Source organism: Onychomys torridus, chromosome 7, assembly GCF_903995425.1.
Source record: "Onychomys torridus chromosome 7, mOncTor1.1, whole genome shotgun sequence".
NCBI lineage: Eukaryota > Metazoa > Chordata > Mammalia > Rodentia > Cricetidae > Onychomys > Onychomys torridus.
Genome location: NC_050449.1, coordinates 79,639,327 through 79,664,688, shown reverse-complemented (window position 1 = coordinate 79,664,688; position 25,362 = coordinate 79,639,327). Strand labels below are relative to the sequence as shown.

Sequence of the window (25,362 nt, the reverse complement as noted above, 5' to 3'; positions counted from 1 at the left end):
ATTGACTTGTGACTCCCAGGGTCACAATCTCAATGACAAAAGGGGCTCATCTGTAATTTTAGCTTTCACATCCGCTCCTAGCAAATGCTTTACAACAGTGCATAATCAATAAACATTATCAATACTGGATCACTGTGTGTGTGTGTGTGTGTGTGTGTGTGTGTGTGTGTGTGTGGTTTTTTTTAGCATGCTCAGCTGGTGAAAAGAATGAATAAACTCTATGTACTGATTTAGAAAATGCTTCCAAGATATATAAACTAAAAATAAAAAATAAAAAAATAAGATGCAGAAGTACTTATAAAGTTTTAACTTACATAAGGTATATAATATATCAATTTATATAAGGCAGAAATATATCAATTTGTGTGTCTATGATACCTCTCAAAAATAAAGTTGATTATCTTCTGGGGATAGATGGAAATCAGGTAAACGAAGGATGGGAAAAAGAGTTTTCATTATATACTTCAAAATTATATGAAATTTTCCTTATTATGACAATGATTAAAAAATGTAAAACAGAATGACTAAATAATGTCCCTAATGAATATCAAATAGAGGATGAAGATATAGCTCAGGGCCTAGCACACGCAAGGCCCTGGGTTTCATCACTGTGTTGTGTTCCTAAGAGAGACAGATGAGGGAGGTGAATATGAACAAATAAAGTGTGATTTCCTTCCTCTTTCATCTCATAACAACAACAACAACAACAACAACAAAATCAAAACTAATAAGATCTATATCTTAAATGCTTCTTGAGAACTCAGTTACACCCCTGGCCAGGGCTAGAAAATATGGCAGCTCCTACCTTGGTGTTTCTTAGATCACTCATTCTGGAACTACTATCTTTGCCATAAGGATAATCAGGCAACCCTGTCGAGCAGTGGTTCTCAACCTGTGCGTCACCTAAGACCATCATAAAACACTGATATTTACATCTCAATTCATAACAGTAGCAAAATCACAGTTAGAATTATCAATGAAAATAATTTTATGGCTGGGTTTCACCACAGCGTGAGAAAGCATATTAAAGGGCCGAAGCATTAGGAAGGTTGAGAACCAGTGCTGTAGAGACTCACTTAGAGAGGAACTTTCCCCAACAGGCAGGGAAAAAAATGCTAGTCATATGAGTAAGCCATCTTAAAAATGGATCCACCACTTAAATTAAACCTTTAGATGTTTGCAGCGGTGGCCAACAAGCAACTGCAATATCACAAGGGGTGGAGATGAGGGTAGTATTTCACAGCCAAGCTCCTCTATCCTTTTTGAAAAACAAAACCAAAAAAGCAAAACTAAAACACTGAATTGTGACAGATAGTGTTTTAAGTCAGTACAGCTTGAGATGATTTAGATAATGGTTAAACTTCACTGTCAGCTTGCTGGACTTGGAATCAACTATAAGATACACGTCGAGCCTTGTCTGTGTGGGAACTCACAAAAAGGGTCCACTGAAGGGAGGGCAAGAACTGCTGTGCCAGTGACATCATCTCAATGGAGTGAGGCCTCGACTGGAAAGGGAAAGTGGAGGAAAGCAGGTGAGCATGCTAGTCATCTGTGTGTGCCAGCTGTGGGCACAGTGTGAGCAGCTGCCTCACTCTCCTGTGTCTTCCTTCCCCACGATGGTCTGCACCCTTAAGCCCTAAGCCAACTGAGACCTTTCCTCTTTTAACTTGCCTCTGGTCAGGCATTGGTCACTGCATCGAGAAGAAAGGAACCAATACATTTTTCATGCAGCAATACCTAACTGGAAGAATTTATTCACAGTAGTTTTCTTCTTCTGTAAAGGTATAAATTCTACCGAATGGAACCCAGTCCCACTACTGGAAGCCTTGCCTGGCTACAAAAGATAATCAGTTTAGACTCGGTATCCTCAATTCCCAAGAGTCCTCACTGAGTAAGTTCTTACTTTAACACACATTGTTTTTTAGAAAAGATACATGTTTTGGTGTTCCTGGCTTTGCTGCACCCTGCATGCATGAAAAAACAGTATGATGAAAGCAAATGATCGTAAGATGTTTTGTTTCCTAGTAAGTTCCTTGAAATAGAGATTGACAAATCTAACATGAATCCCCAGAAATTCAGTGACTTCTAAGCTTCAGTATTCTGTAATACATAAAATAAATGCATGATCAATGAAATGAAAAAAGGGGTATAAATTCTCTACTTTGAAAGACATAGAATAAATAGTAGTTATCAGATCACATTAAACTAACTGCAGCAAGTTACAGAATCAGGTAGGCCTGGAGAAGGCACTTGGAGGACTCTGATACACTAAAGTAATTATGATGCTGGAGTCCACATCCAGGCTCAAAGTTGAGTTTCCAATCAATGATGCCATTGTACACAATATGGAAGTCACTGAAGTATGAATGCCCAAATGACAAAGAGTAGCTTTAAAGCACGTACTACATTTTGATATTTTCTTAGGAGGAAGATACTCTTCAGGAAAAAATATAAGAAGTTCCATATGGTAAGATATGTGTAAGAGTGTATGGAGAAGCCACTGTGCCGGGTCTGTCTTTTGAAAAAAAGCACAATTAGTGGTCTGGGATGGTATTTGTGGCATCCAAATATTCTAGAAAATGTGTCTAGAAATCTAATGAAAGAAGCATATTGAAAAGGTCTTAGACCACTGTTATCTTATGCTCCCTTAGAAGCATATTGAAAAGGTCTTAGACCACTGATATCTTATGCTCCCTTATCCTAATATTAGAGAGCACAGCCAAAAGCCACTAAAAATGTAGGCTACTCACCTGCTCAATTCAAAGAACTAAGATTGCTGTGTACTTATGATTGTCAGCTGTCACTCAATGACAGCTCATCTGTGGCACCTATACTGCTGTTTCATGTTCTAGTAGACAAACAATGTAGAGACAACTTTTCAGGGGTCCAGTCTTTCTTATGGCACAGATTAAATAGCTTTTTCTAAATTCCAGTCTGAGGCTGCATACCCAAACCACAGCCTAACAGCAATCTAACCACTGGCTGAGTAGCAAATCACTGTGTACACTGAGAGCTGCATCACCACAAGGATTTTTGTTTGTTTTGAAAATAGGAAATCCAGTCTAACTAACTGGTCTATTTACCTAAGCTCTTTGCCCCTGAATACAAAATAAAAGAAAACCTCAGGCTAAAAATCTAGATACATGCCTATAAATTCTCACAGCCACCTGAAACACAAAATGTCCACACAAAAGAACAGATAATCTATTTTCATGCCAGTTTCTGTGGGTATCCTTCCAAAAGACAGGAGTATTTCTCATTGCACCAGAGGAAAGAGCTTTCCGTAGCATGGAAATAGGAGAAACACGCTATAGAAACGTAGTGACAAGCGGGTAGAGCAGGAATGAGCTGCACTTAGGGTGGTGCATCACTTTACTCTCGCAGGCTCCTTCCCGAGGAAGTTCCCTTTGAAAGTGCACATAAAAAGGGATTTTAAAAAGGTGCATGTTTTATCCTTCTAGACCACTTGGTTAACAGAAGGGCCCTGCTTCTAGGATTTAGATTTTTCTCCCTTTAGAATAAAAGGTTTGCCTTAAATATAACTTATCCTACTAAAATTGAAGTTCTAGCTTTTTATTACAAATGTGATATAGTACCATTAAGACTATTTTGAAAATACAGGCACTTATCTGGTTCAGTAATGATCATATTAAGTTTTCATCTTTGAACTGTATTTTTAACATATGTTCACACATTTTGAATTTTCAATGAAGCTATTCCCCAAGATAAGACTGCAAAAGAAAGTCAAAATTCTGCTTACATAAATATTTATGGAACTTTGAGCCACCAAATAGACAACTTCATGGACTTTTCAGACTGGGGAGGATAACAGTGAATTAAGGTGAGAAAGGTATTCCCTGTTTATTCTCTTCCATTTCCTCTGACTACACTAAGTCTTAGTTTGGTGCCAGGATGGTATCAAGAACAGCACTCAATTCTGGCTACTCTCCCATCTAAACAAAGAACGTTCACTCTCAAGGCTTAGTCAGGAAGCATGTGTTTCTAGCTAGAAGCTTCCAACAAGACTATTTTTTTATTTTTACCCATGTCTGCCTTCTGTTTCTGGCAAGTGCTATTGACTGTTAACTAAAGAGTATTTCAAGTGTCTTTTAAAAAATAATCACATTTGATGTACAGAAGTATTATATAGGAAACATATATATGGTCAAATTTTTTATAAGGAAGACATTTAATAAATACTACATTAAATTATCTCTTTGATCAAGACACGGTTATTTGTGATGTGCATATCATCCTCTATTTAGCCATCATGAAGGATGGAGAATTTTTTTTTTTTTTAAGTCCAGGCAAGTCAGAGGAGCAAATAATTGAAAATGAGATCACCAAAAGAGGATTCATAGACAAGGTGGTATTTGAGGACTTGAAGGATATAATTCAGAGAAGCATAATGGAAGAGAACTCTAAACAAGGGAAATGCTGAGCAATACACCCACATTCCTAAGAGGTGGGATGGGAGGTTTTTGGTCGTTTAATAAGTTTTGGATATTGTCATTGTTTAGGATAGTTGGTTACAAGTTGTTAAATGTTAATGGTCAGGAAAGAAGCTGAACATGGAGATTAGATTCAGAGTTTTTTTTTTTGTTTTGTTTTTTAAAAAGAGAATATAGATATGAGGTAGATATGAATCTACTCTGAGAAAAAAGATAAAGAATAATAGGATAAATGGGTAGATCACTGAATCTACTATAAAAAGAAAAAGGGGAAGATATTAAAATGACAAAAGGTAGACTACTGAATCTATTATGAAAAGAAAAAAGATAAAGTATGAATATGATAAGATAAAAAGGTCAATTATTGAATCTACATTTAAAAAGGAACTACTTGTTTTAAATAGGGTAAGTAATGAGTTTTTTTTTATCTAAATCTGTCAAATGTTAATGGACTAGACATGGTTAATGTAATTCTTGACTGTATATATTGTATACACTTATTGGATAATTTTTCTTGTATTAGTTATAAGCTTTTCTAATTTTAGACAAAAAAGGGGAAATGTGGTGGTATTGTGTTCCCCAAAATATTGTGCACCCTAATAAACTTCTCTGGGGTCAGAGACAGAACAACCATAATATTTAACATAGAGGACAGGCAGTGGTAGCACACTCCTTTAATCCTAGCATTCCAGAGGCAGAAATCCATCTGTTCAAGGATACAGCCAAGCATGGTGAATCATGCCTTTAATCCCAGAAATCCAGACTTTAATCCCAGAAAGCGAGTGACGGCAGGAAGAGAAAGATATATAAGGTGTGGAGACCAGAACTAGAAGCATTTGGCTGGTTAAGCTTTCAGGCTTTGAGCAGCACAGTTCAGCTGAGATTCATTCCGGGTGAGGACACAGAGGTTTCCAGTCTGAGGAAATAGGATCAGCTGAGGAACTGGCAAGGTGAGGTAGTTGTGGCTTGTTCTGTCTCTCTGATCTTCCAGCATTCACCCCAATAACTGGCCTCAGGTTTGATTTTATTAATAAGACTCTTTAAGATTCCTGCAACATCAGAACTCTAAACAAGGGAAATGCTGAGCAATACATGTCTGACTGGTAGCAACTCCAAATCTTGATTTTGATGTTGGATACATGGGTTAAAACACAGTAAAACATACCATTAAATAGATGTATATCACTATATAAAATTATTTCCTCAAGAAATTTGATTATATCTTTGACATGTAAAGTCACTGAGGTTTAAGGTTTAGTTGGCTTGACAAAGAGGTAAATAATATCAACAGAAAAGAGAAATCACAGTTTAGAAACATGGGCATCAAAAGTATTTCCCTACAATAAACTATCAATAAAAACTGTGAGCTACTAAACAAAAACATTAGCTTTACTCATCTACTAGTTTTTATTTCAGAGGCCAAATGTACCTCATTTAAAGTTTATCTATTAAAATTAAATATTCTAAGCTGGGCTGGTGGTGCACACCTTTAATTCTAGCACTCTGGAGGCAGAGGCAGGTGGATCTCTGAGTTCAAGTCCACCTTGGACTTCGGAGGGAGTCCCAGGACAGCCAGGACTACACAGAGAAACCCTGTCTCGAAAAACAAACAAACAAACAAACAAACAAACAAAAAATTAAATATTCTATACCCCCAGAAAACTAAAGTATGCATTAATAGCATTTACCCCAAGTAATAAAGACGACAGAATATCAGCATGGTTGACTATTAGTGACATCCCCCAAAAGGCCTGGTCCCAAGCTACTGTTGCTATTTGCAGGGGGTGAGGAGGGGTGAAGTCAGGAAGTAGGTGGGGGGGGGGGATATGGCAGGGATAGGTTGAATCTTGATAAGCTCCCTCTTTCTTGTCCACCATGAAGTAAATAGCCTCTGCCAGGCCATTCTACCTGACCAGAGGCCCAGAAGAAACAGAGTTAAGGACAGGGAGAGCAACTTCGATCTAAACGTCTTTTCTCTTGGATTGTCACGTGTTTTCTAACAGTGACAAAATGTTCAACATAATACTTCACAGAAAGCAAAAGGATGTAATTTTCAACATTTAGGTACTGTTTCCAAACAGATCAGAAATAATAGTCTCAGAAATTTTTTTTGTTTGCTTTTAGCTCTTTTTGATACCTGAGATTTTAAAATCATGTAGTTATTAAGCACTGAATACATTTTAGTGTATTTCCTATTTCATCGTTTCGAGAAAGCCTAACTAGAAGGGGAAATCATAGCGAAAACAAAACCATTATAAACAAGTCTTCACTTGGAACTTTAAAGGGCCATTCTACATACATTCAATAATAACCACAAAAATCAAACCAAAACATGAATTATGGTTGAAGAAAGAAGCATCAAGAGACTGGAAAAAAAAGATATCCCTCTGTTATAAATGAAAGCATCAGGAACATAAAGGATATACGTATCTGTAATAGTTTTTTGTTGTTGTTTTTGTTTTTTTTTACTAAGGAAATTGCAGTTTCTTTTGTTATACAAGTGAAGTATAGCTCGTCATGCTCCAGATACCTTAGACAGCAACAATGGGCCACTGCATGTGGTAAGCTTGGAAGTAGACATACCTCAAGAACAGTAATTCTGAAATTAGTAATGTGTGCTACTTTACTCTAGAAGATTTTAACACTGCCTGGAATGGAACCCAAGGCCCCATGCATGCTTGGTAAGCATTCTACCACAAGCCTGCATTAGAAAATGGGCTCTTTGGTTAGCTAAATCTGGGAATGATATTTACACCTTCCTTTGAAAATCATATGCATGCAAGCACAGCAGTAACATTCTTTTTTTTGGGGGGGGGGTTCGAGACAGGGTTTCTCTGTGTAGCTTTGTGTCTTTCCTAGAACTCGCTTTGTAGCCCAGGCTGGCCTCAAACTCACAGAGATCTGCCTGCCTCTGCCTCCTGAGTGCTGGGATTAAAGGCTTGTGCTACCACTGTGGTGAAGTAACATTCTTGAGCTGCTTTAATAAGCAGATCAAAGTCAAATTTGGGGCTGGGGGTGTGGCTCAGCAGTAGAGTGTTGGCCCTGATTTGGAAATACCCTGGGTTGGATCTCCAACACTGAAAACAAAAGTTAAGCCTGACTGAGCCTAGTGTGTTCCCACATCATGTGAGAACACTATTTAGGGGAAGTAAGCTGTTGCTATAGTACAGTGCTGGAGGGAAATGTCAATTTGGAAAACCATGGTCTTTTCAAATTCCCTTTAACTGAGGCTGAGCATATGCAGGGCCTTAGGTTTGATTCCTTCCCAGCACCCCAAGAAAAAACTTTACAATGGGTTGGGAGTGCAGGTTTGTGGTAGTATCTTACAAAGCATGCCTGAGGCCCTGGTTTCCAACCCCAGTACCACTAAAACAAAACGTTAGCAAAAACTGACACCAGAACACACACAGTAACTGAGGACTAGAGAGATCATACCTGTTAGCAGCAAAAGGCAGAACTTTGAACTTTAGCTCCCTATCCTCAGGCCACAGTTGTTTCTACTATAAATTATAAAATAGAACTCAAACAGTTACACAATTAATTTACATTTAACATTTGGGTCACAGTGTCAACGTTTTCTGATGTGTTTATTTCAGCGTTTCTAACTCTTTCTTAAAAATTGAGCCCCCCAAAGGAGGTACACCTGGAGATTTGCTCTCCCTTTAGTAGTTATGAGGAATGACCAAGTTCAACTGAAAGTAATCATAAGAAGGCGGCATTCAGACTACCTGAGCTATAATTTACCTATAACTTCCGTCAGCTGAATGAAATCAAGAGGTTGACGATCAGGTGAGTCACATAGCACCTAATGCCAGCCTATGTTATTCATAAAAGGTCAAATTACCATGAACAAATACAACTAACCTTAAAATGGCAAGAACTTCACACCTACATAAAGAGCCTGGACCACCAAAACGAGTTTTGTCCTCATAGTTCAGAGCCATTCAATGAGGGAGATGCCTGTATTTGCCTAAAAACCCAAAGAATGTGTGTTTTGACTCCAATCTCTAAACCTGATGTTCCCTCAACTCCACAGAACTCCGAGGTAACGTTAAGAACAAACACCCATCATTTCCGCGGCCAGGAGAAAGTACAGTAGCGTGCCATTCCCGCCCCGTCAGGGGAGGGAGCGGAGAACCAGGTAAGTCTGGTCATAGAGCAACTTTCAAAGCCTTGGGAATCAAAGGTGAGGACTGTTAACAACTTCCGTGTGCCAGCCCAACTTCCTCCTGGTGAACTTGGCCATGCACTCTAACCCTCTGCACCGGCACCTCGAAAGGGACCCACCGGGCTGGCGAGGCAACGCCGTGGCTGGGAGCCTCCAACAAAAGACGCCGGGCGCCCGCGCCCCGGTGACCCCTCCCCTTAGCCCCGCAGCGGTTCTGCCCGCCGAGGCCGCCGACAGCTCTCGGGGTCCCCCACCGCCCTTCCCCGGTCCGGGGGCCCCCGCTTCCCCTACGGCGGGCACAGGTGGGGGCCGCCCGGGTGGCGCCACCCCGACGCCGCCACCAGCAGCGCAGGCCGGGCCCCGGAGACGCCCTCCCGAGCCACGCCGCACCGCGTCTCGCCGCGCGACCGCGCCGGGGGGGCGGGGACGCGGTTACCTGCCGCGGGCTCTGCCGCTCCCCGCCGGCGCCGCTCTCCTGGCAACCGCGGCAGCCGCACGAAGGCCGCCAGCCGAGGGCCTGGTGACAGCTACCAGCGTGCACCGCGCGCGCCCACGCCGGCGTCGACGTCGGCGGCCTCGAGCCCGCCCCCCCCCCCCCCCCCCCACCTTCCCCGCCGCCGGCCGCGGCTTGCCGGCGCCACAGCGCCCTCAGGCGGGCGATCGTGGAGGCGGCGGCGAGAAAGGCGGGAGCCAGCCGGTGTTGGCCAGCAGCGGGAAGAGAACCTGGGGCGGATGGAGGGGTTGGGAGAGAGGATTGAAGACAGCTCTGAAGTCTTATTTTAAGTACGATCCCAGAGGATCCATCGATATGCTTTATACGAGGTTAATTTCAGGCTCAGGGTCTGTGTGGAATTGAGAGACAAGTTTAGCACTGTTTGGAGTCTAGACTTCTTCTTTCACTGTTCTCCAAAGAGTTTTGTCTGGAGCGTAACATTGGGAAAATGGAAAGTTTTTACAAATATTTTTGGGTGTACAAGTTTTAAACCACTTGTGATGAGCATACTGTTCTGAGAATGCTGTGCTGTTTCGCTATGTGTCAAAACTTAAGCATTTTAACATTCCTTAGTGTTAAATGTGGAAGGTTACAATTGTCCTTCGAATAAATGTATCCACACTGAATAGTAGCTTTTTCTTTTTTAGTCCCTTTGTTTTTCCAAAGGTTATTTACTTATATTTTATGTGTAAGAATGCCTACAGATATGTATGTGCATGCCTGGACCCCAAAATGGGTCGGATGCCCTGGAGCTGGAGTTATAAGAAGTGATGAGCAGATGGATGTGAGTTCTGGAAACTTAAGTTCCTAGTCCTCTGGAAGAGCAGCAAGTGCTCTTAACTGATGAGCCAGCTCTCTCTCGCCCCCAGCTTTTATTCTTTAAGCTATTATTCCCACCCATGACTTCACATTGTTGTGATGAAATAGGAATTTGTGCAACAATATGATAAATGCTAAAGCACCTTAAAGGCTGACTGAAAAACTTCTCCGACGTTACTGTTCCTCAATACACCAAAGAGTGTTTTGTTTTGAGGCAGGGTCTTGCCACAGAGCCCTGGATGGCCCTGCACTCACTATATAGCCCAAACTGCCCTTGAACTTGCAGCAATTCTCCTGCCTCAGCCTCCTTAATGCTGGGATTACAGGTAAGCACCATAATGTGGCTTAAAGAACTTATTTAGAAATGCTTCAGGTTGGTTTAGTGTTGGGTAATTTAATTATGAAATTATGAAATGGAACAACAATAAATAGGATTTCTGTCTTGGCTGGTTTTATGCCAGCTTGACACAAGGTACAGTCATCTGTAAGAAAGGAACCTCGATTGAGACAATGCCTCAATTGAGACAGTGCCTGCTATAAGATGTTTTCTTAGTTAGTGATTGATGGGGGAGGGCCCAGCCTGTGATGGTGGTGCTATCCCTGGGCTGGTAGTCCCGGGTTCTATAAGAAGCAGGCTGAGCAAAGCCAGTAAGCAGCACCCCTCCATGGCTTCTGCATCAGCTCCTGCCTCCAGGATCCTGCCCTGTTTGAGTTTCTGTTCTGAGTTCCTTCAACAATGAAAAGTGCTGCGGAAGTGTAAGCTGAATAAACCCTTTCCTTCCCAAGTTTCTCTGGTCATGGTGTTTCATGACAGCGGGAGTGACTCTAAGACAACCTTTATACAACCCTAAGTAATCTTTATACAAGTTATCATGAAGTAACAGCCCTTTTTTTTTTTTTTTTTTGGTTTTTTTTCGAGACAGGGTTTCTCTGTGTAGTTTTGCACCTTTTCTGGAACTCACTTGGTAGACCAGGCTGGCCTTGAACTCACAGAGATCTGCCTGACTCTGCCTCCCGAGTGCTGGGATTAAAGGCGTGCGCCACTACCACCCGGCCAGCCTTTCATTTTGAAAGAAGTCCTATTGAAATTCTGTGGCCTGAAATATTTGTTTATACCATACCATATACTTTACTGTGTCAAACTTTCAAAATGTATCTCATAGTAGCAATGAAATTATGACTTCCCGGGGCGGTGGTAGGCAGAGGCAGGTGGATCTTTGTGAGTTCGAGGCCAGCCTGGTCTACAGAGCTAGATGCAGGAAAAGGCACAAAGCTACACAGAGAAACCCTGTCTTAAGGGGAAAAAAAAGAAAAGAAATTATGACTTCCCCGAGTCTTTTATTTTTGCAATATAGTGGGTGTGTACATCAGCAATCACTCATTTTCTTTTTGCTTCTCAAAAGTTGTAATAGTAGATAGACCCTTAACCCAAGATACTAGACTCCATCCACTGTCTTTTCATGGCTTACAATTTTGCCGTTGTTTCAGTCTTGGAGCTATCATGTCTAAAGCGAATGCAGTGCCCCATCAGTCTCTCACATTTTGGTTGCATCGGTTGGAAGTTAATAAACAGTCCTAGTTCCAGAAAAGGGGATTCAGGTAAGGTTAGGCTTTGTGCCTGGGGAAAGCACCCACCTCTGCTCTGTTATCTTCCTCGTCCCCACCCAAGTCATCCAGAGGAGCCTCCTCCTCCCCCCAGTCTGTTCATTTCAGGGATAGAACCACTCCTATCAAGCCCATCCCTCATCTTTACAGGGGAGACCAGCTCTGCTCTCTGTGCCTCCCTGTCCTACATGAAGGAGCGGGTTTGGGGGAAGGTGCACTCCAGGGTCGGGAGCCTCAGCAGTGCGTTCTCTGCCCGGAAGGCGGCGCTGTAGCGGACAGTCGCCGACCTCCGGATCCCGCCCGGCCGGCGCGCTGCCTCCGCCTGGGAGCCTTCTGCGACACGTGCTCCCAATCCGTCTGGGTTCTGGTAACTGCAGGCTCGGGCTCGCGTGGGGGCCTGAGTGGGCCATGGCGGTGGCTGCGGCGAAAACGCGCGTGTTCCTGGAAGTGCGGAGACGGCTGCAGAGCGCGCTGCTAATCCTGGGGTAAGGGCGGAGGCGCCGGTGCGCGGGACCGCGTGCGTGCGTGAGCCCTGCGCGGGTGCACGCGCGCGGCACAGGGGCGCGGATGCGCGGGACAGAGGGGGCGAGCGCGTGGGCCCGTAGGCGCGTGCACGAGACAGTGTGCGCATGCGTGGGACCGGACGGGATGGCGAACTTAATCTGTGTGTTTGCCTGGCAAGCACTTTAGCCACTGAACCATCTCCCCTGCCCATCTGCAAACTTGTAATTTCATATTTGCTACACAAACCAGAAACTTGGCGGGAAAACGCACTTCTTTTGTTTTTGTTTTTTGAGCAGGGTTTCTCTGTGTATCTTTGGAGCCTGTCCTGGATCTCTCTCTGTAGACCAGGCTGGCCTCGAACTCACAGAGATACGCCTGCCTCTGCCTTCACTTTTGTTGCATATGGTCAGTAATTTTAATTGTTTGTGATCTCTTCATAGGTATTGCCTGTGTTTCAAATAGACTTAGACCTGAAAATGTATTATTATTATTATTATTATTATTATTAATAATAATTTTATTATTTTAGCGTTTCCTCTTTTCTGAAATCTGCCAAGTAGCTAGAGTGGCAGTTTTCGATGTGGCCTGAGAACTGAGCATGAATCCTAGCTTCCTCATAAGGGTAATGTTATCTGAATTTCCTCAGGGTTGTTTTTTGTTTTTGTTTTTTTGTTTTTTTTTTTTTGCGGGGCTGAGGACCGAACCCAGGGCCTTGCACTTGCTAGGCAAGCACTCTACCACTGAGCTAAATCCCAAACCCTGAATTTCCTCAGTTTTAAGATTGGGGTTAAGTCTAGGCTCCGTGCAACTCATTTGCCTAGAGTGTATAGAGTTTTCTCCCTAGTATGGGGGGGAAGGGTGGTTTGAAATTATGACCCCACTATCTGCAATTTCTGTCCACCTTGTTTGGAAATTAAGAGAGCAAACATTACTAAATACAACCCCTTATATCCCCATACAAACAAAACAAAACTCTGTAAATATTATGCCCAGATCATAGGGACCCCGAAAAAGACCACCACAGAGACTGAGTCCCGCATGTAAAAAGCAAAGAGCCTTAATTCAAGCTCCGGGGCTTGGTCCCTCTGTCTGTCTGACTCAGTGGTGAGCAGAGAGCCCTGAGCTCAGGTGGAGTGGGTTTTTAATCATAGCAAAAGTTGGGGTGAGGGGGTTTCCAGGGTTCAGGACCCTGGTTGGCTGACAATTGTCTAAGGATATCTTGGTAAGAAGGGGAAATAGGTGTGCACTAGGCTCAAGGACATCTGGCCATCTTATCTAATGGTTGAAGTGTTTGGGATGTCAGGTACTTCCTCATCCCTGGGTGGATCCCTGGGTGGTGTCAGCTTATGGCTTTTCCTGGATCTGGGTGTTGCCTGCCAGTAAGCCTGTCACAGAAGCTGTGTCTAGGCCCCTAAGCCTGTCATGGCAGCTGTGTGGTCAATCTGTTTTGGGGCCCCTCCACAGTAAGCAAGTTGATGAACCATTCTGCTTTGCTGGACAGCTTGTTTGACTCTCTGGTCTTTTGACTGTTGACCTCTAACACCAATCACTTCCCTCTCCCTAGTAATAACCACGGTCTGGTTTCATTCGACCATCCCACACAATGTTACTGTTTCTTGAACTGTGTTGACATGTGTGTTAGTCAGGGTTCTCTAGAGGAACAATTTATTGAGTGAATCTCTGTATATATAGAAAGGGGATTTATTTATTTATTTGTTTGTTTGTTTGTTTGTTTATTTATTTATTTATGGGTTTTCGAGACAGGGTTTCTCTGTGTAGTTTTGGTGCCTTTCCTGGATCTCACTCTGTAGATCAGGCTGGCCTCGAACTCACAAAGCTCCACCTGGCTCTGCCTCCCAAGTGCTGAGATTAAAGGTGTGTGCCTTTTAGAAAGGGGATTTATTAGAAGGATTTACAGGCTGCATCTGCTAATACAACAGTGGATGCCTATGAATGGAAAGTCCAAGAATCTAGTAGTTGCTCAGTCCATGAATGAAGCTGGATGTCTCAGCTGGTCTTCAGTATACTTTGGAATCTCAAAGAAGTAGGCTCTAATTCTAGTGAAGGGATGAACTTGCCAGTGAGAGTGAGGGCAAGCAGGCAAAGAGCAAAGAGCTTCCTTCTTTGTGTCCTGATAGAGGCTTCCAGCAGAATGTATGGCCCAGGTTAGAGGTTGTAAGAATTATGTCCTTAACTACGTAACCAGCCTGTGATGGCGTCCCAGCCTAAAAAGTGGGTGTGCTCTCTCTGTGTGCTCTCTTTCCGTATCGCCTTTCCTTCCATATTCTCTCCTGCGTCGTCTCTCTCTCCCTCTCCTTCTCCCTCTCCCTTTCTCTCTCCCCTTTCTCTCCCAATAAAGCTCTAGAAAGGTAACCATGGCTCATGATTCTTCCACCACCACAATATCCATCAGCATGGCCACCACGGGCGGCCAGCCACGAGCGCCACTGCTTAACCAACAGAAGTGGCTTATCCCAGCTCAGAAGATATGGATAAAGGCATGTCTTCCTACCTCAAAGGTCTGGATTAGAAGTGAATCTTCCTACTTCAAATTAAGCAAAAATCATTCACAAGTGTGCATTCCATTTTGGGGTTTTAGTTAAGTCCAGATGTGGCCAAGTTGACATAGTTTTAACAATGCATTAGTTTTTGTTTCATTTTTAAAAGATTTTATTATTTATTTATGTATATGAGTGCTTTATCTGCATGTACAACTTTATTCCAGAAGAAGGCATCAGATCCCACTAGAGATGGTTGTGAGCCACCATGTGGTTGCTGGGAGTTGAACTCAGAACCTCTGGAAGAGCAGGCAGTGCTCTTAACCACTGAGCCATCTCTCCAGGCCCTAGTTTTTGATTCTATCTGCTTCCCTGACATTTTGGGGAGGGGTTGAGTGGCTGGTATAAATTACTATGTAAACCAGATTGACCTTGAACTCACAGAGATCTGCGTGCCTCTGTCTCCACAGCACTGGGAACCTTCAACACGGCTTGAGATTTATGGTTCATCTATGTTATTGCTTATATTAGTATTCCTTTCCTGTTTCTTATTGAGTAATTTTCCATTGTCTGAGTATTCTGCAAACCACTTACTCATTCTTCTATTGCTGGATGTTTTGTTTATTTCCAGAAAGTGTTTATTATGAGTCAGTTGCATTAGATTTGCTTTATAAGATTTGTGTGTATGGGGATCTGGGTATTTGAGCTAGGCAAGGGCTCTTGCCCCTGAGCCCCAGTCCCAGCCTTGTTTAATGTCTTTTTATGACATGTATGCCCTTGGGTGAATACCTAAGGGTGAAAATACTGATACATAGGATAGATGTGTTCATTGCTTTGTGAGAAACTGTCAAACAGTTCTCAGATGTGGTCAGTCTCTATGGTTTGAGCCATCCTAATGGGATGAGGAGTTACTTCAGGGTGGTTTTAATTTCCATGGTGATTTAAGATGTTGAGAATTTTTTCATCTACTTTTTGATAATCCAACTGTGTTGTTTTGTAAAGTATCTTATGGTTTCTAGCTAATGAAAACAAGTACATCTCTAGCTAATAAAAACAGGTGAGTCTTGTCGCTAAGTTGAAACAATATAGAGCCGTTGTAAGTACGTGTGTGGATGTCTTCCTGCATCTGTGGCAGACATTTTCACTTTCCTAATGCAGGTTGGGTATGCCTTATTGGAAAAGGGTGGGCCTGAGGTGATTTTGGACTTTTCTAGAGTTTGTAGTATTTGCATAGATTTGTTGAGCGTCCCTAATCTGGAAATCCAAAGTGGTATGGGTCTGAATCATTTTCATTCCAGGGCATTTTGGCCTTTAGGTTTAGGGATACTCAGTATGTTTGTCTTTTGATGAGCAGAAATTTAAATCTTAACAAAATCCAGTTTCTCAAGTTTTTTTGTTTGTTTTAAAACATCCTTTTCTAATCTCGTCAATCTTTGCCTACCTCAACTTTGTGATTACTTCCCTACTCCTCGGGTTTCTTTTATCCTTGTCTTTATTTAGAAATGGGTCTTGCTGTGCTAGCCAAGGCTGTCCTTGAACTCCTAGGCTTAAAGGAACTCATCTGCTCACCTCAGGCTCCCAGGTCTCTGGGCACAAGCATGGCTGCCCCTGTACTCTGCTTTTCTGCATTTGTTTCCTAGGAGTGTTTTCCACTTTGGTTTTGCTTCTATCTCTGGCACGTTGGATTAATCTTCGTGTTCACAGTAAAGCAGGAGTCAAAGTTTATTTATTTTATTTTATTTTTTAAATTAACTGAGTGTAATGCTACACACCTTTTAAAAAATTTATTTATTATTCTTTTATGTACATTGGTGTTTTGCCTGCATGTATGTCTGTGTGAGGGTGTCAGATCTTGTAGTACAGATAGTTGTTAGATGTCATGTGGGTGCTGGGAATTGAACTCAGGATCTCTGGAAAAACAGCCAATGCTCTTAACCTCTGAGCCATCTCTCTAGCCCTAAAGACTTTTTCTTCCTTCCTTCCTTCCTTCCTTCCTTCCTTCCTTCCTTCCTTCCTTCCTTCCTTCCTTCCTTCCTCCCTCCCTCCCTCTCTCTCTCTCTCTCTTTCTTTCTCTCTCTCTCTTTCTAAGATTTATTTACTTATTTATTTTATGTATGAGTACTTTGTCTGCATGTATACCTGTATGCCAGAAAAGGGCATCAGACCCCTCTGTAGATGATTGTGAGCCACCATATGGTTGCTGGGAATTGAACTCAGGACCTCTGGAAGAGCAGCCAGTGCTCTTAACCACTGAGCCATCTCTCCAGCCCTTATTTTTTTAATGTATGGATATCCAGTTGTTCCATGATCTTTAATTACCACTGTAATTTTTCTCGTTGGAGAGCTCATCATCTGTATGAGAAATCAGTTCACTACACTGTTTGCGTGAACATCCCTTTCTGCCTGTATACTTTAAACCTTTGTTTTTACAGGTGATTTTTTGTTTGTTTTGTTTTGTTTTTCGAGACAGGGTTTCTCTGTGTAGCTTTGTGCCTTTCCTGGAACTCACTTGCTAGCCCAGGCTGGCCTTGAACTCACAGAGATCCGCCTGCCTCCTGAGTGCTGGGATTAAAGGCGCATGATTTTGTTTTTTAAGTAGCATATGGTTGAGTGTTTTTGTCAAGTAAATTTTCACAATCTCTGTGTACTCACTAGAATTTTTAGTATTTTTATTTCTTCATATGGTTGAGTTTGGCTCCTCATCTTTATTTTTTTTTAACTTTTCTATTAGTATTTTTAGTTAGTAGTACAAAGTGATGGCTTTTTTTAACATTTTATAAAATCTTTATTGAAAAATAAGTCACATAGTATACAATTTACCTGTTTGCACAATTTGATAGACTTTAGTCCAGCATCCTCATAGGCCCATGGCACCATCACCACTTTCTATTTTAGAACACGGCTGTCTTCAATTTCATACACACATATAATGTATGGTGATTACGTTCCACCTTATTTTTTTTTTTAATGAACAAAATATTTGCAATTGTAACCCTTTTTAAGTTCACAATTCAGTGGCATGAATTACATTCAAGATATTAATTACACTCATGATCTTCATTAATTACACTCATGATATTTATTACATTTGTGGTATTCATTGACTACATTCTCAGTGTTCATTCAATAGCTATATTTATGACATTCATTAATTACATTAATTATATTGATTTTTTTTACATTCATGATATTATGTCCTGATACTACTATCCATTTGTGGGGCTTTTCCAAGGTGATGGGTTTTGTTATGGCTTTTGTGCATATGTTGCTTCTGTTGCCCCTTTGCTCCACCCCCACCAGCTGGCCCCTCCCTTCCCTGGTTGCTCTCTTCTGCTTCATGGCAAGTGTGTTATGTTACCTTATTTTCCCTCTCATCTCTCTGCTTCCTTATACCTCATTTCTCATTCTCACTACCCCGTTTCTCATTGTATGGCCTATACCTACACAAGATCTCTGAGTTTGAGGCCGACCTAATGGGCAGAGTGAGTTCCTGGACAGCCAGGGCTACCAGAGAAACCCTGTCTCAATATAAAACCAGAAAAGAAAAGAGAAGAGAAGACAAAAGAAAAGGAAAAAACCTGGAGAGTGGGATCTAGGATCCACATATGAGAGAAAACCTGGTATTTGACTGAGTATGAATTAGTACAATGAGCTCCAGTTCCATCTATTTTCCTGAAAGTGCCATGATTTCCTTTTTCTTTCTGGCAGGATATAATTTCATCCTGTATATGGAGCACCTTCACGTTGTCCGTTCATCCAGGCTGGGTCCATTTCCTTACCATTGTGAATAGGGCAGCGATAGACACAGATGTGCACGTAGCTCTGTGGTAGACTTAAGAGTCCTCCAGATATGTACCCAGGAGTAATGTGGTTCACTCATGTGGTCGTTTTAATTTCAGTTTTGAGAAACTTCCATACTGATTTCTACAGTGGCTCTCCCAGTTTACATAGTGGCTATGGATGAATGAACAGTGGTCAGGAAATTAAAAACAAACAAACAAACAAACACCTTAAAATAAAATACTGAATAGAGGGGAATACCTGGAAAAATACAACAGACAAAGGTGAGGGGTGGAGAATAAGTCTCTTTTTCAATGTAGCATTTGCTTGACAAACTGAATGGGGTGAGGTACGGCATAGGAGATGCCAAGTGGAAGAAAGCATGAAGCAATGGTGCCATTGTGGTTTAGATATGAAGTGCCAAGTATTTAATAACCTGATTTCTGCTAACAAAATAAATGAAAGGTCTTGATTTGCAGCGTTTGATAATTTCTGTGATGTAAATATTTTCACCATGATGACATTTAGTCTGCAATATTGGCTGATTTTCTGTTACTTGTATATCACTGAATCTTACATGACATTGTAAGGATGCCTCAAGAACAATGGCCAATGCTGCCAAAATTAGAGTTTCAGCAGAGGACACTGGACTTCCTTTGTTTCCCTGTTGACTTTGCTACATAGTATGGTGTAGGCTCATCTCATTTTTTTTTTTTTTACTTTCTACCAGAGTCCTGATGTAGTTCCCCTATTGTTTTGCTTTTTAAAACAATTTAAAAATATTTACTGGTTGGGTGGGGCAATACATGCCTATAATCCCAACAGTTGAGATTTGGAGGCCAGAGGATCAGGAATTCTGTGTCATCCATTACTTTGTTTGAGGCTGGATTGGTATACATGAGACCTTGCCTTAAGAAGTGTGTGTGTGTGTGTGTGTGTGTGTGTGTGTGTGTGTGTGTATTTTGTGAGTGTGTGCGTGCATGTCTGTGGCTGGAAAGTTTCTCTCCAGGTTCCACCAAGCCCCTGCAGACCCACAGCCCACTTATAAAATAATCACTCTGAAGCTTACATTAATTAAAACTGCTTGGCCATTTGCTCAGGCTTACTACTAACTAGCTTTTACACTTAAACTCAGGCCATTTCTGTTAATCTGTATGTCGCCACATTTTTCTGTGGCTTCATCTGTATGCCATCACATGCTGCTCACTGGAGGGCAGGCTGGCATCTCCTGACTCAGCCTTCCTCTTCCCAGAATTCTCCTCATCTGCTTATCCTGCCTATACTTCCTACCTGGCTACTGGCCAATCAGCATTTTATTAAACCAGTGTACAAAAGCATTATCCCACAGCATTTCCTTTTTTCTGTTTAATTAAAAAGGAAAGTTTTTAACTTTAACATAGTAAAATTATATATAACAAAACGGTTATGAAGCAAGAATTACAGTTACAATGTCTAATCTATTTATATTTGACAAATTTAAAGAAAATATTTTATTAATCCTCTATTTGTGAGTACAAGGTTTTATATCTACCTTATCTCTTATCATAACCAAGGAAAACCATAATTATAACTCTCTAGTCTTTAACTACATCAAAGACCTCATAAGGATACAATATTATCTAAATAAACAGGAAGAGCATTGTAAGCAACTTCCAAAACTCTAGAATGACAGAGATGGCTGGCTGCCTGGACAGTCACCCAAAGTTCTTTTGCAACGTTGGGACATCCATTTTTTAGCCTACAGGCCTAGAGTCTCAGTAACTTTTATGTCTCCTCTGTAAAGCAGGAACTTGAAGGACCATCTCATCTTGTAAAGCTCAGTCGTCACCTTCCTATGGGTCCTGCATGTCCAGTTTATACAGCATCCTGTCAGTTGACGCAAGGGCACTTTTTTGCTCAGTGGCTAACTTTTGCCACAAAGAAAGCAATACCATTTCCTTCTTTGAAGATTAGATAGTTGTAGTTACAGTTTTCCTTGGTAAGAAATCTCATAAAAGAAACTCACTAAGGAAGTGTAAAGTGTATGGATTTCAAAGACATTATAAGACAGTTTTCTCTTGTTGATACAAGTTAGGATAGAAAGTAAATTAGGTACATCTTGGACTCACCAAAATAGGATAGATAACGGAATATTTTCTCTGAATTTGTCAATGCAAATGGACTAGACATTGTTGATCTATTTATTGCTTATATATATTGTATATAGTTATTGTACTTATTGTATATAGTTTTTTAATATTAGTTATAACTTAAAATTTTTTATATTTATTAAACAAAAAGGAGAAATGGGTGATATTTTATTTGTGCTGAAATGTGATATCTTATTTGTATGTTAATAAAGTTTGCCTGGAGATCAGAAGAAATAGCAAGCCATTTTAAGTAAACACAAATCAGGCAGTGGTAGCACACACCCCTAATCCGATCACTTGGCAGGCAGGGACTCTGTGTGTTCAAGGCCATACCAGTGAACAGAGCCAAGCATGGTGACACATCCCTTTAATCCCAATACCAACCATTAGAGACCTGGAGGTCTGTACAGACAGGCAGTGACAAGGAAGTGAGGTAGCTGGGTTAAGAGCCAATGGGAAGGCAGAACAGCAAGGCAATAAATGTCTGGGTAGACAGGAAGTCATGGTACTTTGGAAGCTGTGGTGTGGTAGGTAAGGTTAGTTGGTGGCTATTCCTGTTTGCCTGATCTCTAAGGCTTTCACCCCTATATTTGGCTCTGTGTTTATTATTTAATAAGACCGCTTAGAAATTTGTCTACACATGTGTGTGTGTGTTTGTGTGTGTGTGTGTGTGTGTGTGTGTGTGTGTGTGTGTACAATTACATAGTAGGAGTCTAGTCTAGGGCCTTGCACATGCCACCAAATTAAAAACCCAGGACTTCTTTTTAAATGGAAAATTGTTTTTATAGACTAAGTAAGGTTTGTTGCTCATTACTATTGGGATGTCATTCCTTTGAGAAATAGGATACATAGATGACATATTGTTGACTTATGCATGTACATACATTCACATCTATTTATGTCGCTATATCTATTTATGTACATCCTAAACCATGAATTCATAGAGGTATCTCTAGTTCTAGTCCATTGCCACAGGCTGCTTTCTAGCTTTCTCCCCTCCCCTCCCCACAGTGTAAATGTGTTCCTGCACAGTACAAATCCTGGCTTTCCTTAGCTCACGATGTTTATCTCCCTGGTCAGTCTTCTGTGTAACCAGGATACTGCTGGGTCTTCTGCTGTTCTCCCCTCTACCTGCTGTCACCCTCTTATAGCCCAAATATTTGTCTCCTCATGAAATCTATGGGGTTTCAATTCTAAACCCGCAGAGAAGTGATGTTAGGAGGCCAGGCCTCTGAGAGAGGTCATTGGATTTCTGTGAGGTCTTGAGGGTGTAACCCCTCAGATGAGGGTAATACAAGAAGAGAGAGTCCCCCCCCCCCCCCAGCTGCCTTCCTACATATTGTCTTCTAGAGGCCATGAGGTTTATGGTACTGCCAGTCTCCAGGTCTGCAACTTCAGCATCCTCAGGATGAACATCAATACAGAAGAAGACTTACTTATGTGTGTAAGCTTTCCTCCCTTGCTGTGATCTCCAAACAATACAGTTCGAGAACTGTTGGCATACAGTCTGCTCTGTTTGGGGTGTTCTGTGCAATGCAGACAGTGTACTTTCTGAACTTTGCTCAGCTCCGTGTAAGTGGTTGAAATTTTCAGAAGTGGGAAGAGGAGTATTCAGCCGAAGCAGTGACCGCGGGGGGCTCAGGTGCCCCGTGGTCTCTTTGGGAGCACTTCTAAGTGCCAGATGTGGTTTAAAATGACTGAGGTAGCAAAATAGACACCAAACTACACACCTAATTGTGGTGGCACAGCTTGTGAGCCGAGAGTGGCCTCTTTCTGTTGTTTGGAGTTTGTTGTTGTTTGAGACGGTCTCACTGTAGATCCCAGGCTGGTGGAGAACTCGGGAAATATTTATTCTCGTGACTTTTTGCAGAAAGCTGCCTGGCATCTGTGTTTCCCTGTGAGCATCTTGCATAGCAGTTAACAATACTGTGATTTCCTGACTTTAATGCTGGTCTCAGAAATAAGAGTTAAAAACATGACTGAGGACTTCTACCAGGTGACAGTCTTGCCTGGTTTAACCTGATCTGGCTTGTTTCCCAGGGTTCTATTTTCCGGGGACAGGGATTTTTAGGGTCTTTCTGGCAGAGAAGCAGAGAAATGCGAGGCTAAGCTTTGGCTTCTTTCACACAGTGTGAAATATGTGAAATTTCTCACATCAGAGAAAAATTACTAACGGGTTTTATTGTGCATTATCAGTGAGCCCGATGAAGGAGGCATGCACCTGGACATTTCCATAACGCCCACGTCACTCTTGATGCGAACCCCTGATGGCTGCACCGAGACCCAGCTTCCAGCAGAGGTCAGGCTTGTGCCTTCCTCGTGCGGCGGGCTGAAGTATGTCAGCGGAGATGGGTTGCACCTGCGTCTGCAGGCCCACACTGAATCCAGCCCACGTGAGTAGGAGCTGCACCCCGATGGATGTTAACATTCGTTAAGTCAGTGACCTGGAAGGGCTAGAGATGATGAAGTTCTGGGGTCTTGATCCACTCTGCCAGTTACCAGCGTAACTTTCCCGAACCTTCACTTCTTTAAGTATAAGCTTAAGAATACGCTTTAATTCTTTGAGCATTTCTAGTCTCATGGCAGATTTGAGAAGGTATAGATATTTCCCCCAAATCACCCAGTTTATTTCTTTAATCATAAATGTCCGGCTCACAGACATGAGGATAAAATCATAAAGCAGTTGTCCAAAACCTGCATGGTTTTAATGTAGTCATTCCCAGCAGACAGGATAGCTCAAACTAGCTGTGAGCCGTTTGATGTGGGTGCTGGGAACACAGACACCAACAAGCCACAAAGGCCTCTGCGATTGTGGAGTGTATATTCTAATGGGTGGGAACATCGGATGCTGACCGCGTAATTGAATTGCATACAGCAAAATGCTGTGGGTAAAAAGGAAGAGGATGGCGTTGGGGAGTAATGTGTTTAGTGAAGGCTCCCTGAGCGTGAGCTAATTTGACCAGAGAACTGAGCAGTGGAAATATCCCATCCGTGCAGAGACCGTTCTAGACGGAATAATACATGTAGAGGACCCAACGTTGCATGTGAGGAATCATATGGTGTCGTCACTGGAATGGTTGTAATTGCAGTGTTTGTGATTGTATACAAACTCAGAAAATATATATTGATACAGCTAGATGTTAAAAACAAGAACAACAACAGCAAAATAAAAACCTTTTCTTTTTGTAAGATCTCATCTTTTTTTTTTTTTTGTAAATGCTGGCTCATTGTATTTCATACAATGTAATGAGTGCTGTAGATGAGGAAAATGCTGTGAAAGGGGAAGCCAGCATTGGAGGAAACCAAGTTGATGCTTTGTATCAGAGAAAGACCGTAATTCTTAATTCTCTCTATTACACCCAAAGGCCGCATTGCTGAGCCATCTGTTGTAAGCCCTTCATCAGAACGTTGTGGAGCCTTGAGGTGGGGACAACAGGGTTGTCTAAGAAGCCTGTAGGAGATGTGAAGTCATCCTCTGATTTTAGAAAGGCAAGGGAAGATAGAGGGAATGCCACGTGTTCTTTTCCCCAAGAGTACTTTTGCTGACGTTCTGAATTAGCAAATGATTGAAATATGTAGAATCAGTTTTTAGAGACAAGGGACAGGGAAAAGAGGTCCTGCTTAAGTGGCATCCAATAAACACCTAGAATAACATTGAGTCCTGGAAAGCAAGGTGAGGCCACCAGGAGTGGGACGTAGACCGACTGCCTCCCTGACTGTACCCACATTCTGGGATGGAGGTGCCAGTGAGGATCTTTGCTGACATCACTTCCCTGTTAGCAACAGTAGGCACAGAGGAACTTCCTGTAGAGTTTGGAAGCTGGGAGAAGGCAGGCATGGGAGCCACCATGTTTTCTAGGACTCTGATGGTAAAGACAGAGGAATGGGGACATCCAGGGACATAGTATTTGAGTGTGTTGCCCACTCATATTCTGTAACAGAATTATTTTTAACATTTTCAGTTAATGAGCAACATTTAATACTGACTGTGGACAAAATAAATCCACTACTGTGTGTTGGTTTTTGTATAGTTTATGTTGGTTGGACTGGTTCTTTATGTTTTTGAAACATTTTGCTCTAATACCTGAAAAGGGAAACTTTCAAAGCCTGTTCGATGGTGCGTGCAAGGCTCTGTAAAGCGGATTCTTCCGTCTTTTAATTGCTTTAGCACTTTCTGCATAATAGGTGGGGAATAAGTATTTGCTGCATGAATGATTGTCAGGTAGCACACTGAGGTGCGCTGAAATCTAATGACTAGGAAGCAACTTTTGAAATGTTTAGCGTTCAGCTGTGTCTCAAGGTTTAAAGAGCTAGTTTCCTTCTCAGCTTTTAGGGAGCAGTCACACACACACCACCCTGGCACACTGTTTTGATGTTGCTGTTGGTGAAGTGGTGACCTTCCGTGCACAGCATATGGTCTGCCGTTAACCTTTCCCAGTGGCAGTGTGCATCTGGGATTCCATCCTTGACTTAATGGCCAGCAGAGAGCAGTGTTCCACTGAAAATTGATTTGTCCTGAAGAGGCTGTTGGAGGGTTTACCTAGGTCTTCTTTATAGATGCTCAGCATTGAAGAATAATACTGTTTATTTAACCTTCATGCAGTAGGAATTTGTAGAGACACTTAGGGATTAAACTGCAGGATTTTTTAATTGCAAGGACTTAAACTTTCTGGCATCTTATAAAGCATTTTAAAGTGCATAAAAGGTAACACCAAGCAGATTCTATTGCTTGCTTATAATAACTATGACCTCATTTCTTCAATTAGCTTTTTTTTTTTTGAGCTGAGGATCGAACCCAGGGTCAATTAGCTTTTTTACAGACAAATAATGCAGTGCTTTTTTTTTTTTTAATAAAAATTTCCTTCATTTACAAATGAGACGTCAGAATGAGCGGTACAAGCCATCCAGTGCAACT

General features: G+C 41.9%; 2 protein-coding genes across 9 annotated transcripts in view; one reads left to right on the top strand and one right to left on the bottom strand.

Moving 5' to 3' along the window:
- The window catches only part of Dop1a (DOP1 leucine zipper like protein A), a 106,457-nt gene extending 97,295 nt beyond the window's left edge, over positions 1 to 9,162 (bottom strand). For 4 of the 7 annotated variants that reach the window (XM_036193034.1, XM_036193033.1, XM_036193037.1 and 1 more), the window contains exon 1: positions 9,056 to 9,149. The gene's annotated coding sequence lies outside the window, so the exon portion shown is untranslated. Of the gene's footprint in view, positions 1 to 9,055 lie in introns of all 7 variants that reach the window. The other 3 variants (XM_036193039.1, XM_036193035.1, XM_036193038.1) reach the window with 1 other exon arrangement.
- Positions 9,163 to 11,839: 2,677 nt separating this feature from the next.
- Positions 11,840 to 25,362, top strand: part of Ube3d (ubiquitin protein ligase E3D) — a 157,026-nt gene continuing 143,503 nt past the window's right edge. For both annotated transcript variants that reach the window (XM_036191683.1, XM_036191682.1), the window contains exons 1-2: positions 11,840 to 12,021; positions 22,644 to 22,840. In XM_036191683.1, the coding sequence (XP_036047576.1) occupies positions 11,945 to 12,021; positions 22,644 to 22,840 (274 nt within the window). In that variant the 5' untranslated portion in view covers positions 11,840 to 11,944. The remainder of the gene's footprint in view (positions 12,022 to 22,643; positions 22,841 to 25,362) is intronic.